Below are 18476 nucleotides of genomic sequence, written 5' to 3'. Positions count from 1 at the left end.
AAAACACCTTTGCATAAAATATTTTGTGTATTAAACAATATTATATTTGATTGTGCACGCATTTGAAGTATTATGTGAATATTATGCAGTCTCTTGTTGAGAATATCATGCATATTAATAAGTTGAGGGCACAAAATCTATATAGATTTTAGATAGAAACATGTTGGGGCAACAGTATTCACAATTTTTTTTTATTTAACAGATATGTGATTGGATTTGATAGTGTTGATGATGAAAGCAAACCAGAGAATTCTCTCTTGGACAAAGATTCTCCACCTCCTCAGTTATGGACAGATACTGAGAACCCACCATATGCGTATTACCTCTATTACATGTGAGTTTTTGACAGGAACTTTCATGCACTATATCTTGTTAAGATTTCATTGCAATTTATTGAAATTTGCTAACATTTTCTAATACATCGATCATGCCATGTTATAATCTCTTAGGTGAATACTATAGTTCAAATATAAATATACTTTAAAATTACAAGACATTTTTTTAAACTATATGAGATTTCAAGTACAGTAGAGCCTCGGTTCTCGACGATAATTTGTTCCAGAAGGAGCGTCGAAATTCGATTATTTCGAGAAGTGAATCAAGTTTTCCCATAAGAAATAACTGAAAATGGATTAATCCGTTCTTGACCATCAGTTATTACCTAACCTTGCCTTTTTATACAATACATTACATGTAAATTACAACTAAATAAGTTAAAAGTTAAATAAATATCATGTTAAACGTATATTTATAATTTTAAATGTGTAATATACAGTATAAAAGAAAACTAGCCTGTGTCCAACTGATTGTTGACCAAGCTCCATAGGCTACCTAGGTAAATAGTAAGTAGAACGTAGTGTAGTGGGTAGGCATAAAACGTGTTGCTAACATAATAAAACATTGAAAAGCAAGTCTAATTATTACAGTAAATTAATAAACTATTAAAATTAAACCAATCTATATTTATCAAAACTTGCAAAAATTTGCCTACAGTAGTCGGCATTTAATTAAGGATGTAAACAAACCATAGCGCAGCCCTGGTGGTTTATATCGGGACTATGGTAGTAAAGAAACCTATCTCGCTATAAGCCTAGAAACATTTACATTCGATATTAATTTATGGTAAATCTTTTACGGAGTCGACTGCAATACTGTATACAAAATCGCTTGAAAATTATCTTTCAGTAAATGTAATGTTATGATACTAACGATTTTGTTTCATAAATGTCCTTATAAAAAAAGGTGCGTCTTTTACGGCAAATTGTCCAATATCATGGGCTGGTTTCAAGCTTATTGGACTTTGACAATTATTAGGTACTGCATGGTACATATATACGTTAGCATAAGTAAAAGAATCTTCTTAATGTCTTTTAATTACTATACCATTACGTACCAGCATCTCTTGAGTTTAATATCAAGCTAGCCTCCTTTTTTTTTTTTTTTTTTTTTTTACGAGGACGCTTATAAACGAAGCATACAGATTGCGTTCGTTACCGCGCACGCGTTGCATATGTAAACTGTGTCAACTACCAGACCTCATACGTAAACAGTGACGTCTTTTACAGTAGACTAAAGAATCGTCTTAATTTCTATATATTACTATACCATAGCGGCTTCTCTGATTAAGCTAAGGCTAACCTCCTCTTTACCAGCAAGCTTAACAAAGATTAGATTGCGTTCGTTACCGCGCATGCGTTGCATATGTAAACTGTGTCACTACCAGACCTCATACGTAAACATTGACGTCTTTTTACAGTAGACATAAAAAGAATCGTCTTAATTTCTATAATTATTCTATACCATAAGCGGCTTCTCTGATTAAGCTAAGGCTAACCTCCTCTTTACCAGCAAGCTTAACAAAGATTAAGATTGCGTTCGCTACCGAACGGACGGACCACGTTACGTATGTGACAGTGTTTCACTACCAAATCTCACACGTAAACAATGACGTATTTTTACAGTAGACCTAAAAGAATCTACTTAATTTCTATAATTAATGTATACGTAGCGGATTCTGAGTTAACCTAAGGCTAACCTCTTCTTTACCGGCACGCTTAAAAAGCTTAGATTGCGTTGCTACCGAACCGAACATGTTACGTATGTAACTGGTTTCACTACCAAATCTTACACGTAAACATTAACGTATTACAGTACGACATAAAAGATTCTTCTTAATTTCTTGATTACTACGCACTTAATATGGCATAGTGGCTTCTCTGATATAAACTATGACTAACTTCTTCTTTACCGGAAAGCTTAACAAAGCTTAAGATTGCATTTCGCTACTGAACCGCACATGTACCTAACCGTACGTAACATTGCCTTCACTCCAAAACCTACTTAAATACGTATTGCATTTGCCTACTGAAACGCGGTGCCTCATGTGTGAGCATGGTTTAGAATATGTCTACGCTTGAAAAAAATCAAGCAAGGGTGCTTGGTTAAATTTTTTTTCGCTCATCACTTTCATGCAGAGGAGGAGGATAGACGAAACTTGAGGTTTATTTTGGAGTTGGAAATGATGGAAACATTTTGAAGGAAAACGCGAGATGCCATGTAAACACTTTTCCATTATTTCAGAGATTAACAATAGCAAAAGGTTTTAATAGATAGCCAGTAGTAATGTTAGGACCCATGATGAATCAAAAGGTAACTGCATATAGAGTTGATACCACCGAAAAAAGCAAATAAACGAAATGCGCGCAAGGTGTACAAGACACGACATGTTTGAATGTTTGTAAACATTGTTTCGGACTTTAAACAATGCTGAGTCACTGAGTGGCGTCACCAATGTTACCAACCGTTTTGCTAAATTATGCTAGTCGGTCCAAGCAAGAATTTATGCCAAATATGGTGCAATTTTGTGCCAGAAATTAGCTATTAATCTATCATTATCTCATTTCTCTAATACATTTGAGCTAAAACAACGATGTATGGAAATTTAAACACATTTATATGTTAGGATGAAATGATAAAAATTGACGGAAGAGACAATATATAACTATAATTTGATGATTTTTTACATGTTAGGAAACTCGTAATAAAACACCATTTTTCTTTAATAGATCACATACGCAATCACTAGTACACTATTTGATATGCAATCACTATTATACTATTTGACAAATGTTTGAAGATCACACATACAAATGTGAAGAAAAACAAGTTTTACTTATTATTGCATCATTATCATGCCACTCAGAACCATTTTTCTTTAACAGGTCACATAAACAATTAATAAATACTTGAAAATGTGTGAAAATTACTTCAAATATAACATTTTGTTATTTACTGATATTTACTGAAAAATTAAACTAAAAAAAAAGGTAAACAAACAAACCAGTTCTCTACTCAAGAAGAAAAACATACGTACTTATTACTTGATCATTATCATGCTACTGAAACACTATTTTTCTTTAACAGATCACATACACAATGAATAAATACTTGAAAATTGTGTGAAAATCACTTCAGACATAATTAAAATTTTGATTACTGAAAAAAATAAAACTTAAAAAAGGAAAAAAGTAATTCTTTACTCATGAAGAAAAAACATTATTAACACTTTACTGATCGTTTGTCATGCCACTGTGGGTATTTATTTATATTCACAAAATTTAACATTCCTTAGTTGGGTTCAAACTTAGCAATTAACTCATTTGTTAGTGCTGCTTTTGAGGCAATTTCACTTGAAGATACATTCACTATAGCTGTGTATGAAATTGAGGAATTTTCTGCATTTTATTTAAAATTTTAGTGAAAATACATTCTAAAATTGTACTAGAACCCTAAGTGTGAAAGAAATTATGCTAAGCTCCAATTCTTGGGTCAAATTATGCTAAAAAACATGAAATTATGCTACATTTGGTAGCACTGGATGACGCCAACTAGGGGCGACTGGCGGAAACAGTTTTGTTTACAAACATCATATGGTCGGGGGTCGGAAACTGGTTTTTTGGTTGAAAACAGATACAAAGTTTATTGGAAATTTAGTGGCGAAATCCGATTATGTCGAGTTCTAATACGGTCGTGAACCGGGTCTCTACTGTATGTGTATTGTACAATGAATTTTTGGATATATACTGTACTTCAAACAATATGGCAATGCATTAGTATTGTTTTGAAAGTAGATTAAACATTTTATTCCTTAGTGGATGCAAATATGTATCAGGTGTTACAGTTTATGAATGTAAAATACAGCTTAGTTTTTTGGGGGTTGATGGTTAATTTACTTACTATGCAGCTACAGACATTTTTGTTTGTAAGTTAGCTAGTTTTTCAAGTTAAAAAATGTTAAAGTACTGTCATAAAATTTTTAGGTTTGCAAACATGTGCACCTTGAATCAGTTGCGGTGGGAGCGTGGCCTTAACACATTTGTTCTACGACCACACTGTGGTGAAGCTGGTCCTATTCAGCACCTTGTATCAGGTTTTCTCTTAAGTGAGAACATCTCTCATGGTCTATTGCTTCGCAAGGCTCCTGTTCTTCAATTCCTTTACTATCTTGCTCAGGTAAGCTTTTCTGAACTGTTATAGCAGCAGGATTCAAACAATATTTACAGATGAAGTAGCCTACAGTTTAAAGTTAACTGGTATTTGATGTGTTCTTTAGATGTATGTTTATAATTACAGTTCCCAAATATTTTGTTAAATTATGTATGATGCCGGCACATAATTATCCTATTTAAATTTAAGTACTTCAACACAGTAAGACTATTTTTTTAGATGTTTCCTTACTTGAATAATTGGTTATGTAAACTATAATTGTGTTTTGAGTACTGTGATGTTGTGGAAACTTGGAAGTTTTGTATGTCAGTGAAGGAAATACAAACTTGGGTATTTTAGTTAATAATTGTATTATTACTAAGAGTGGATCAGGTGAATTTGGCAGCTGGTCCTTGTACATAAGAATTCAAGTTTGTAAAAGCCATTTGGAACATTAGATGTTAATGAAGTAAGTTGGAATTTCTTTTAAATCAGATTTTCATAGCGTATTTATTGATAAAATGTAATAATAGACAGGACACGAATAAGGAGCTTTTGATAAAAATTTTAAATAAGGTACGAGTAAAGAAAGAATAAAAATGTTCTTAATATTAATTTGCACCAGAGTTTTATATCACAGTACGTATTGGAAAATCATCATCTTCGGGCTAAAGAACTTTTGGGTCGAGGATGTTACAATTTTACAAATCCCATTCAAGATTTCACACATGAAGAGTACCACTAATGGTATCTTAGTATTTTACAATTACCAAGGTTTTATTTCTGTGAGAAGAATGAAAGAATGTTCTTTTCTGTTTACAGATTGGTATTGCAATGTCTCCTCTTTCAAATAATTCTCTGTTCTTGAATTATCACCGGAACCCTTTACCAGAGTACTTGGCTCGTGGTTTATTGGTATCTTTGTCTTCTGATGATCCATTACAATTCCACTTCACAAAAGAGCCCCTCATGGAAGAATATTCAATTGCAACACAGGTGTGGAAACTGTCTCCAACAGATATGTGTGAACTGGCAAGAAATTCCGTCCTAATGAGTGGATTTGATCATGAGGTAGGAATTTTGTTTTCTTTTATAAAGGTTTCTCAGGTTCTTCCTCAAAGTGTATGATAAATATAATCTTGCAGTAGGAGATAATTACTAATTTGGAAACAAATACATAATTTTCAATATAATCTTTTTATACTGCCAGAAGAGACTTCCGTCAGTACAGTAAATAATTACCTTAGAATTGAAAGTGTACCAATTTTATATTAGATGCTTACTGATTTCCCTTAACAAGGTTTGTAGCATCACTGTAATTTATGGGTTACTGTATTTGGTGGTGCACATGACGTTTCCTGAAAAATTTCTTGAAAGTACCCGGCTGAACTCCATAATAGTACAATATTACTAGTATTTACTTAATTATAATTATTATTATGAACTACTCTTATTATTATTGCAGTAAAATCTTGCATATCCAGCACCTTTGGGACCAAATTTGGTGTTTCTCTGTCACAAACTTTAAAGAAGGAAAGGCACAGTGATTAATTAACCTTAACATGATGCATATGCTCACAAATGCACATACAGATAAAAAATAGTCATTATTGTGAGATAAGTACAGAACTGTAGTGCATCAAATAAATGTCAATGAAAATACTGTACCAGAGAGAGAGAGGAGCGTAGTGTAAATTACTTAATGTGATGCATGCAAGTACATATACACAAGCAGGCTAGCCTATACTATTGCTATTATTTTATATTGACCTTGCATAGAAAAACTCAATTATACATATAACTTTATTGAATTAAACATACAGTATATACTCGTGTAGCACATGATCTCGCATATCATGCGACCCCAAAATTTTCACCCTAAAACAATGATTTGATCATGTATCTTATGTAACATGCCAATTAAATTGTTGAGACCAAATTACAATAGGCTAACCTCTTTCCCTCCTCTTTATCTATCCCATTTTCTAGTTAGGCTAACCCCTTTTTCTCCATCTTTTTACCTACCCCATCTTCTAGTAGTTTATTAAAAAAAGTAAAGGAGAATGCTAAAAGTATCTTTAGTAAAGTTATACTTGTTGTGTAAACGCATACAGCCAGAAACAGCTAATTTGCTATGAACAACCAAATCCAATAACAACAGCAGTTTGCTTGCTTATCAACCATCGTACGATAGTGAAGAATTACTGTAGTTATGTTACAAATAACGTTAAGTAGAATAGGGCTGACATAATTTTACGTTACTGTATCCTCATTTGCTATGGAGAAAAGATAAGCAAGAGCATATATTGTTAAATTTAAGCTGCTAGTTGTAGCTGAAGCTGAGGAAAGAATGTTCATCTGCTAACAACTATTATCGTGCATCGGCAACATGGAAACTTCGTCATAGCACAACCAAACTTGACTGTAAACAAAATTTGAGAGATGTGTTTTAATCAAAACTATTTGGCATGAAAGAACACATTTTACTGTGTTCACTCTGATAAAAGATAAATATGTAAAGCTTGTAGTATTCTGATGAAATCAAATGAAAATATCAAACACAATCCGTTGATTTTTTTATGCAATAAACATGTCCTCAGCGCCATCTAATAACAAAAAAATAACTAAATTTCGTTCACAACGATACATATTCAAGTGATATTTTGACTTGAAAACACTTTATATAATGTAATGTCCCATATCAATAGAGTATCTTGAGATTAATTTACACTAACTAGAAGCAAGAAAATAGCTCTTATATAAGTTCAGTACAGCAAAATAAACTAACCTCGCAATTGTCGTAAGCTGATTTCCAAACCAAAACATTGATTGCTATGTTTTTATTTTATGATACAATAATAATATGAAAATACACAATATTATTGGATGCAGTGAAGTAAAGCATAATTTTTTAAAGGATCCATAGAATAGATGCATATTTACTATGTTTGTATTTTGTCATACGATACTAGTATGACAAAATACAAAAAGAAGTTAACAGCGCCGTAAATCCACTTAATGCACTGAAAAATTGGGGTTAACAGCACCATGAGGCAAGCACTGTAAATCCGGAATGACATAACCGGGGACTGCCTGTCCACTAATTCATTGTCACCATAATAGTTATGCATTGGAGGTGGAGATGAAAGGATGTTATAACATTTTTTGTGCTATACTACTTAAGTTGCTGTAGTTTTATTTAAGAAAGTATAGTAGGATTATTAAAGAAAACATTTTTCCTGCTGTCCTAGTTGCATGCTTTGACCAACTTACCTTCTGACATACTGTAGCTATATATTTTGAGAACATTAAATAATTACATGCAGACAAAAAATTACCTTCTCAATATTTCCTTCTGAAATGGGTAGAAGGTCTTAAATGCCATCAAATACAGTGACTTTTTCTTAATATAAATACTAGTCTAAGGTTAATCAGTTAAAAGTAATGTACCCTGAAATTCATGGTAACACAGTCTGACAATACGTGCTACTACTTTATTACTTATATGATCTATAGAGTGTCAAGGCTTACTCCAGTAAATGTACACAATGCCATTGTATACTTTCATACAACTGAAAAATGTAAAAGATAAAGGTCTGTATGCTCTATTGGCCAGCATTACCATAGTCATTTCTGAGAGGGATAAGTATAAACCAGTATAATATTTTGAAGCTGTGCAAAATTGTTTCAAAAAACACGTTCATAAGACAACTCCCAAGAATGTACCCCAAATAGCAACCATAAAATGTTCAGTCTCGGTGATGCTCATCCTGGGGAGATGGTGAGCGGTCAGTTGTTTGGTCAAACTACCAAGCTCAAGTGTTAAAGGTTTGTCACAGAGTTTGATTCAAACCAAAATATTCAGTTGTTATGGAAAAAAATCTTGATGCCAAGGATGACCATTAAAGATGACAAAGCACTGAAAAGGGAAATAAATTAGTATTATCCCAAATTTGTTAGGTTAGGAGTACAGCTTAGTGTGTCAAATGACTTTTTATCAATGCTAACAGATGTACGTAGTACCTAATTTTTACAGCAGAATCTTATTAGTTTCTTGAGCCTAGCTACCCAACTCATTACACTGACCACACTTCCCTTAAAGCCAGTGTAAGTGTGCAGGGTTCATGTAAAGTCCATTACAGTTTTTTTTAACTCTAATTTTTTTTCACCTTAACCTGTGAATAACAATGAAATTGTTACCATTTACATAGGTTGCTGGTTCATGCAGTTAGGAAGCTGTAATTAAAGTGAAATTTTTTTTTTTTTGTAAAAGGTTATTGGTTATACTTTTTTCAAAGTGAAGACAGTAATGTGGTCTAGTTTGAGGAAATAAGTAGGACTATGTCTGTCTTTTTATTTACTAAAGATGCATGTGATTGCAAGATAGTGTAACCTTATTGCCAGACTGCCATAGGGCTAGCCACTAAAACTGTACATACTTGAGTGGAACCCAATTGCAAGGTCATAGAAAATTCATTGTTTGTTTCATTCCTGAAGCAAATACATTTATGATTATTTCAGATTAAACAGTTCTGGATTGGGCCAAATTACACACGGGAAGGAGTTGCTGGCAATGACATAAAGAGGACCAATGTTCCAAATATTCGTGTTGCTTACAGGTAAGTGTTTTCTCATTGCAGATACAATAAATAAAGTATAGATATTCTTGGTTCTCTGAAGCAGTGTCGGAATGAATAAAAGTATGGTATGCATATAGTATGTAGTAAATCATTCAAGATTTTCTTTTTACAGTACTATTAAGTTCTTCAATTAATAAAAGTAACTTTTATTTCTTATCACCTTTCCTACTTCATTTGTGAGATTTTTCTTATTTTTATTTAATAAAAATAGATGTGCATAGAACGAGTCAAGTAACTTTTGAGTCATGGACAGTCTGGATGAGTTCATTTCCATTGCCATAGTGCTCTCTCTTTGAAAGTAAATACTATATACATACATATATATGATTTACAGCATTTGCAAATTAATTTGCATCACAGCTTTAAAGAGTATTGATGGTAATTAATTAAAAGTTTAAAATAGAACCAAAGAATATCTAGTTTGTAAATATTCTTCATAAGTAAATTATTGATTATCATGTTAAAGTAATTTCTACAAATATATCATTATCCTTTTCAAACCTGTCATGACAAGTAATCCAGTAAACATACTATTTTCCCAAGTTTGAAGAAATGCTTCCTGTTTTTCTTTGTTCAAATGAAATCCTTCCTGTTTTCTCTATTTTTCAAATGAAATACTTCCTGTTTTTCTTTATTGTTCGATAAAATATTACTGAGGCATGAAACTCTACTAGTTCTAATACTGTTATTCTAGGCATGAAACCATGTTGGACGAGTTGGCAAATATCTTCAGACCACCAGAGGGCAGAGAAGAAAACTGAAGTGGTTTTGGAGAACCTGAATAGATGTAGTTAATTTTTTCCAACAAGTGATATTACAAGTTAGTAAACTGTAATTTACTGAGGATGTATGTTGATTCATCAGAGAAATTTTAGTTTACCAGTATTATTAAGGTCATAGTATTTAAAATGTGAAAGTTTGAACTTTGTGATTTACATATATGATAGTTATATAAAAGTAGCTTTTAGAATATGAAGAATTTATTAAGGAATTTATATAAAGTTAGGCTATCTAGGTCAGAGAATTAGGTCATTGACATATAGAATTATATTAGTAAATATATATACACCATATATACAATGTATGTATATTTTTATCTCAGAATTCTAGGGAATTATACATAGATCTCTCTATAGTCTGTAAGTAGTCATTTTAGTTTTTGTCTTGGATGAGATATATGCTTTTTATTGCACTGAATGTTATACTATTAAGTTGGCATGTGAGGAAGATTTACTTTGATTACATTTTCAGAATGTTTTCTTGTATCTCTTGTGTTACAGAACATGAAAGCTTACTTAAAGTGTTTGGCTCATGATTATTATGTCTTTTCCAAAATGGTGATAGCACAAAATCGTAAGAGTACAGTAAACATTTACAATTTTCAGTTTTATCAACTCAAGAAAAAAATATCTTTATTAACATGAACAATATATGATAAAGACAAATGGTATTGTGGTAATGTTGGGATATTAATTGTAATCTTGCCATGAAAGCATTCATAGAGTAAGATTTACCAAACAAAGTAGTTATTAAACCTAAGTTTGTAATGTAGTGCTTTATCATTTTATATGAAGGATGTTGTAGAAACAGTATATATATTTATTCATAATGGAGCACATTTGAACTTTCCTAAAATAGGCATGTTATAATGTTTCACAATACGTAATAGATTTTATACTATTTAACATCAGTCATAAACCTGGGGCCACTATTACTATACTGGGTAGGAAAAGCGTGGTATTTTATTTGGTTGATAAACAGTTAGTTAGGCAAAGAAAGTCTAATTATGCAGATGAGCATGGAGTGTCATAGAACTATATGAACATTTTCCCTTACTTCTTTTGAGAGCTTTTCTAACATCCTTGCAAAGTATTACTGTATTTCAAAATTTTTTATATAATAAATTCATCAGTAGAGCTGTTAGCTTTATTTCCAACAATTATAATTGTATTTTGCTCCTTGCTTTTAAGTGGAATAATGGTCATGTGAATCCCTTAATATGGTTTTTGTAGGAAAAAAAATTATGGAAAAGAACGTTTAGAAGGTACACAAGCTTTGATAGATAAGCTGGCTTTGTATCTGTATGCTAATTAAATATATTTTCATATTTTGCATACATGGAAGCAAAGGTGAATTAAGAGTGAGTGTACTTTCCAAAATTTATCTCGAGCAATAATTCTTTGGTAAACAGCACTGTACATATACAGTCAAGTCAGTTCTGTAGCAGAGGGGCGCTATTAAAAGTAACATTTTTGGAACAGACATTGAGATTTGACAAGTTGCTTTTTCTGTGTTTGAATTGGGGATTTTTAAATGATTTAGCAATAGTATAAGTAAATCAACTGTCAGTCATTGTGAGGAATGACAGTGATAGGTGCAGGTGAATTATGAGTCCTTCAGTTTATATTTTTCATATTTATTGATACATTGTTAGAAATGGAACTCTGTACTCATCTGAATTTTACCAGTAGTTTTTTTGGCATTAAGACACTGCATTGAATGAAGTTTTATACAATTTTACTAATGTTTTGATTTTTGAGATCTTTAATCAAGTGTGTCTAAAAAAGTTAACTGTAAATCAATTTGGGTTTAAGTTTTTAATTTTTAGAGCAATTTTGAAATTTTCTTTAAATTGCATTTGTAAATTTTACCATAATAATGAATTTTATGTTTTCTCGACATAGCATAAATTTGATACAGGAGCTATTGCAAACATTGGTTTCTGAGTTACAGTATAATGTTTTTTATGTGGATTATTAAACTCAATAATATTGAGTCTTACCTAATAGAGCAATTTAAATGGCAGACTATCTGTGATGAAACTTAGTCATTGTCAAAGTAATTTAAGATATATTTCAAAGTAAAGCTTAGCATAGCTTACATCGTATGGTTTACTCTTTGAACATACCAATCTCCAAATGGCAAAATTACTAGATTTTCCCAGTCAGTTTTATTGAATGGCCTTCTTAGCTGTAGTATCATAGGACCAGAAAAGACACTCGGCTCAGTGGCCTTGTGCCTTCCTTCCAAAAATCGGCAGGATCTTGTAGATTGAAATACGCACGCAGAGACAAAGCACTGTTCTTTATGATTTGATGACTAGAGTCATACCAGCATTAAGAGAGCTGTCTGCACAACCAATGTAAATAAATATAAATCTACCTGAATAAATTTTCAGAATTTGTTTCAGGGCCTACTATTTCAAAAGTGCCGAAGGCCTACAAAAGACCTCAATCCAGTCTTCCTGCAGGAAGAACTCTGTGATGTTTTCAGTCCCTGAGATTTGATTGGATATAAAAGTGTTAGTGATTGTATCATTTTGGAATCAGTTGGGCAGTACATAATTGCTAAATATATATAACTTGTTAACCCTTTTATGCCATATTTGGCATTAATTTTTAACTTAATGTATGCTAATTATGAAACTAATGTAATCAAGGGAAATAAATTGCTGTATAATGCTACATCATTCTTTCATTCTTCGACAAACTGCTTTATTGTTGCTTTTGTCAACCAGTGCCCTGTCAGACTTCAGTATTCAGCATACAAAAGGGGTTGACAGCAATGTAACTAGCCTAATGTTCCAAACAGCATGTACAGTATATGCTTCTATTTAATACTTTATACAGTATCAATTTACATTGACATACAAGAGTAATAAATCTATTTCAGTTAAATGCTGTTTCATGCAAAATATTTTTTTATGGTCAAGTTTTATAAGTTTGTTCTAACTCCTTTTGATTTTATATCATATTGAATGTCCTAGATTATCTTTACTGTTAATTGATTTTTACCAGAAAATCTATGATAATTGTTCTTGAATGTTGTACTACATGTCATCATAAAATTACTTTACCGTTATTTAATTTTTGCCTCAAAATCTATAATAATTTTTCTTGAATGGTGTACTACATGTCATCATGTAATTAACATGTCTGACTTTTACAAGTTGTCTTATTAAAAGTGAACTTTGATCTATTCTTATGCAATTCGAATCCAACATTCTAAGTTATTACCAGTTTATTCAATGAAAAAGACTTATTTTATTACAGTTCCACTTCTGACCTGCACATTAGCTGTTGCTTCAAATGGGAATCTCTTCTTGCTCTTAATTTTGAATCGGCTCTTCAATAACTTTTTTTTTAATGTCTTGAATAACTGGTTTTTTTATATGTTGTATTCAAAAGGTGTTTCATTTTCAGTATACGTATGTAGATTGGATCATACATGAAATGTAAGTGATTTATATGCAAACACTAAGCTACTGCATTTTGGTGAGGCACCAGTTGAGTATTTAAGGTATAAGCAGTGGTAGCTAACTGGCTCAAAGGTTAGTTATCTTTATGGTCCAGCTTGCTTGTACCATTGATAGCTCTTTGCAGCTTTTTTGCCATGATGCTCTTGTAAATTACACATGGTTCTTCTGGCACTTGACACTGGTAGGTGCCAAAGACACTTAAAGTGAGATGAGGACCAGCTTTTAAAGCAGAGAAGAAGAGACTGATGCAGCTGTTGTGTTCTGTCCTCTTTTAAGGCAGGGGAGAAGAGACTGATGCTTCTGCTAACGTGTTCTAACATCAGGTTTTTTTTTTTTTAATCAGGGCAGCCTTGATTTATACAGTTGCTAACTTTTGAGGATTGAAAGGAAAAGATAAAATCCAAATGCCAGTCTATGGGATACATAATGCATGGCCTACCAAAAAATTCGTCCTACAGTAACTTCATAGCTGCTTTGGTCAGGAAGTCAAGAGATATCTCATCAGTAATGCATGCCTGTTGATGTCTTACTTACAATGCTTCTTGCCACAGAATCATACGAGTGTAAATTGTCCACTTACCTCGTCACACATTCAAGCTGGCTCCTTTGTCAGTGGGTTAATCAAGATATTTGAGGCCCATTACATTTAAGAATGATAATCCCATTAAATATGGTATGGAAATTATAAAATTGTCATAAATATCATCTAAAGCACCACTAAAGCTACTTAGCCAGAGGAAATTTATGCTAGGAAAAACTTTTGCCAGAATGTAACCATGGTAAGGAAGGTGGATAGAGAAGTGTTTGAAGATCTAATTGACACAACTGAGTAATGGAAAATGACCTAGTAGAGCTGACCCAAAAAACTTCAAGTTTGTTATAGTATTACTGATTTGATTTATGAAATTTAGGCTGCCAAGCATTTTGACTTTTTCAGCCATTCACCACTTAAGACTATGAAAAAGGAAGTTGGAGTGGCTGGACAGGGAGGCAAAGAGATCCAGAAAATATAGATGAAGTACAAGGATCCGAGGGTGGAACTGAGAGACAACTCCAAGGAGTATTGAGAAGTTTGACTGAGATTGAGGAAAGACTAAAAGAGGCTAAAAAAGTGGTTCCATATCTCGATTGGATATTTATTGCCTACAGTGCACCACATGAAGTACATTTATGTCTTTTAGCCTCTTTTGGGGTACACTGGATAATTATTGTAGAGAGATTATGCCGTTTCATTGCTTTCATGGACTATTTTTATGTTACTGCCCTGGCAGTGCTACATACCTTGAATGTTTAATAAATGGCAGAGGCAATATCATTATAAAAATCAATATGTAAAGCAAGAAAAGCAAGAAAAAACAAAGCCAGTCCCAAGCATAAATCACAGAGGCTTCTGGACTGCCACTTTTTTTCTCCTTTTATGCAGCATTGTGACAAGGTTGAATCTGATGATCTGATGCCATGTCTGGAGACTGTTATAAATAATATTACCAGTTAGTGATAGTTTGTGTACAATAATGTTGCCAGTTAGTGAAAGTTTGTGTACATATTCATGTGTAAGTGTAATAACTGTGAATACAAGAACTGCATAACAGTGTTGGTGTTGCATCATCATTGAATCTGCTCATTGTTATCATCATTATTATCACATATACATTGTGTGAAAGACTTGCATGAAAGAAAATATACCTCATCATTGTTCCTAAGTGGACAGAGTACAAGGCTGTATATTTTATTATTGAATCATGATTTTAAATTATCATGGTACGTTTTTTTTTAGCACATAAGCCCTTTCCCAAACAGAAATAGGAATAGTGCCCCTAGCAAGACACCAGAGATGTAGCAGGTAAACCTATTCAGAGTGACTTCCTTTTTATGCCACATCCTGTACCACTGCCTAGTACTTCTTATTTACTCAACTGATGCATCCGTACCACAGAATTAAGTTTTTGTGAAACAATGGCCTGCATTTTAACATTGTTGTGTTTCAAGATTTCTTATGTTTAGTATGTGTACTGTAGCTTATGTAAGATATAAGGTTTATATAAAGGAGTTAAATTTTCATATATTTCTTATGATTTTGTGTATGTTGGAATAAGTACATTCATTGTAAATTATTAAAGGAATATAAAATAAATTTTCTTTCATACCCATCTCGGTGAAAACTGCCAAGCCCTATGAGAACCATACATTTTTATACTGTACTCTCAGCTGCTGCAATGTTGTTTGTTTTTAATGTGCATACAATAATTATTATGAAAACTTTTTTATACATGTACAGTAGACCCCCGGTATTTGTGTTGGATGGGTACCACAACCCCCGCGCAGATAGCCAAAATCTGTGAATACATAAAACCCTTCTAAATACACTTAGAACTGCCTTTTACAGAAAAAACTCATACCTGAGTATTCTAATTGTTTTATCACAAAGTGTATTTAGTCATGAAATTTGTGAAAATACAGTGAAAAATACTGCAGATAGGTGAATTTTCTACAAATAATGGCTATACGTACATGGTCCATAGGAAAATACGCAAATAGAAAAGGTCGACTCTATATCCCTTTGAATTAATTAAAGATTTAATTCAGATTCCCAGATTTGTGAAAAAGGAATATTTGATATAAAAATACTTCCCTATAGGATAGGCAAGTTAATTTTCATGAAAAAATAAAAAATCAATGTTGTTCATATATGGAACAAACCTTGGTTTTAACGTAGGGATAAATTCTGTGCTGCTAGCTGGAGTCCTGTTAAAAATGTCAGCCAGTAGGGGAGTAGGAGGAAGCTACATGACCTGCTTTACCCCCCCTACACATACCAGTTTATCTCTCGACTGCCTTTGTAGCAAGATGGTTCAATGCCCATCTTCTGCAAGAAGCCGGTTATTTTGCACTTCCTGCCCACATTACGCCTCAATGATCTGGTTTTTTCTTTCTTTTTACTTGTGTGTATTTTGTGTGATATTGTGTTGTCGGTGTTTCTTGCATTTCCTGAAAAGTAAACCTGTTATTCAGCCAAGCCTCCCAGGCATCAGAAACAATGTCCTGCAGATGGTAACAACTCTTGTTCCCGTTACTTGTCGTCTTTGACTACAGATCCACATTCCACTTGTAGTAGGTGCAGAGCTAACATTTCAGCATAACTAACCCCTGTTCTGAGTGTTGTCCTTGGTTTTCTGAGTAATGGAAGATTGTTGTTAATAAGAGGAAGTATAAGAGGAAACCGACAGTGCCATTTTGGTGGCAGGCATTCCAATTCTTTCTTGTGCCACCTCTTCTTTACCAAAGTCTCCTCTCACTGCTGCTGCTTCTCATGAAGACTATTCTTTCTCTTATTCCTCTTTGATTTTGTCTTTAGAAGATTAGGGGGGGGGATCCGGAGATCTAGCATGTAATGTTGATGGCCCTGTTCTTTTGGGGGCCCAGGGAACTTAACCCCTGCCAGTGAGGGTGGAGGCAGCTCCCTCTAGTACAGTTTTTCAGGTGGGGATTTGGAGATGATGTCAGAGTGTCTGCTGCTGATAAGCCAACTAGAGATACCAACCCTTTCCTTTCTAGCTTTTTGTTTCACTGCAGGTCATCTCGCATCCCAGTGATATCCGCCATAACAGTTTCCAGATCTTGAGTTTAAGTAACGTCATCTCAACTTTAAGCAACTCTCCCTGGGGCTGTTTTCAAACTTAATGTCTATTGACACCATTCCATCTGTCAACGGCTCTCCCAGCACCTATCTCCATCCCCCCCCCAACCTCTATCCATACCGTGTCCATCTTTGCCTTCCATAAGTCACCGATTTCTGCTCCATCTGACAATCTCTTCCAGCCAGGCTTGCTCTGACAGAGTTGGTGTGTTTTTAGAACTATGGCTGTGTTGATCTACCGATATCCAAGAAGAGACGTGGCAGTTCTCCTTCCTCGTCTTCATCTTTATCACCTTCTTCTAAGTCTTCTGTTTTGCCCTTTCCTGTCAGAATTCGGAGGAAGAAGGATTTCATCGACTAATGACAAGAAGTAATGCAGGCAGTCTTCGGACCTCTTCTACAGCCGATACTCAGCCATTCAAGCACCTGTTCCTTCTTCCTCTCATAGCTGTGCCTCTCCAGCCTTAAAACCAAATTTTTGCCCAACTCGTGCTATGGCACAAAATCCAGTGAGGAGTCCTCTAGAATTTTCACTCCTTCTCCCCTGCCCATCCAGGATTTGAATGCCCAACAAGTCCATAGGAAAAATTATAAGGCTCCAGTTATGAAGTCGATTATGAAGGAACATTCTCAGGACAGAGACCGACCTTGCTCGCAATCATGTTCTTGTTCTCTTGAGAGGGATAGGGAACAGTGCTCTCGCTCACATGGCTGTGGCTGTGCATCATATAACAGCCCAACATACAGCAATGACTTTTTCACAGAACAGCAATCTGGCGCATGGCCATGACCTTAATCCTCAGTCTAGATTGCACGGCTGTGACCTTGCCACTGGAGACAACAGCCTCGTTTTGATAAATAGAGCCAAGGCCCTGTCAGATAAGGTAAAAATTTGGACAAGGTCAAATTTAAACTCTATGGGTGTAAAACCTTAAATACTGCATAATTCCCTTAACAGCAAGGCTCACCTATGGAGCAATTCAGCAAGTAAGAAGAATGGTATGAAATCCTTTGCAATCCCTTGGAATTGAGTAAAAAAAAAAAAATTCATGGTCTTTGTCAAATGACTAAATTGATAGAGTGGGAAAGTGAAAGGGGTTCTAGAGGCTACATATCTATTACAAGGGCTATTGCAAGAGCCATTTATTTAAGTAACTGGAAGACAAGGCCTAGCTTTTTAAATCAGAATCATGGAGATCTTGGATTGAAAGTTATTCTTCTTTTTTATATTTAGTAATGGCCCAAAAAAAATACAAGGTGAGGGTCAAAGATGATTGTATCCTTATCCTCAAACTTTATTTGTGGCTTGACGAGTCATAATATGTATCCTTATCCTCAAACTTGATTTGTGGCTTGAAGAGTCAATATTTATACTATATATAAAAAGAGCAATTATGTCATGCAGACATATATACACTGATACATATGTATATTCAGCTCAAGTGATTGCTTTTGA

The 18476-nt window shown here is 33.7% G+C and overlaps 1 protein-coding gene across 1 annotated transcript in view; it reads left to right on the top strand.

Annotated features, from left to right (window-relative positions):
- LOC135225737 (AMP deaminase 2-like) overlaps positions 1-15517 on the top strand; it is a 140413-nt gene extending 124896 nt beyond the window's left edge. The window contains 5 exon segments of the mRNA XM_064265130.1: positions 203-334; positions 4320-4512; positions 5308-5556; positions 9007-9104; positions 9820-15517. Of these exon segments, the coding sequence (XP_064121200.1) occupies positions 203-334; positions 4320-4512; positions 5308-5556; positions 9007-9104; positions 9820-9886 (739 nt within the window). The 3' untranslated portion in view covers positions 9887-15517.
- The last annotated feature ends 2959 nt before the right edge of the window (positions 15518-18476 follow it).

Source organism: Macrobrachium nipponense, chromosome 13 (genome assembly GCF_015104395.2).
Source record: "Macrobrachium nipponense isolate FS-2020 chromosome 13, ASM1510439v2, whole genome shotgun sequence".
NCBI classification, from domain to species: Eukaryota; Metazoa; Arthropoda; class Malacostraca; order Decapoda; family Palaemonidae; genus Macrobrachium; species Macrobrachium nipponense.
Note: the sequence above shows the minus strand (reverse complement) of the source record. Positions and strands in the feature narration are given on the sequence as shown.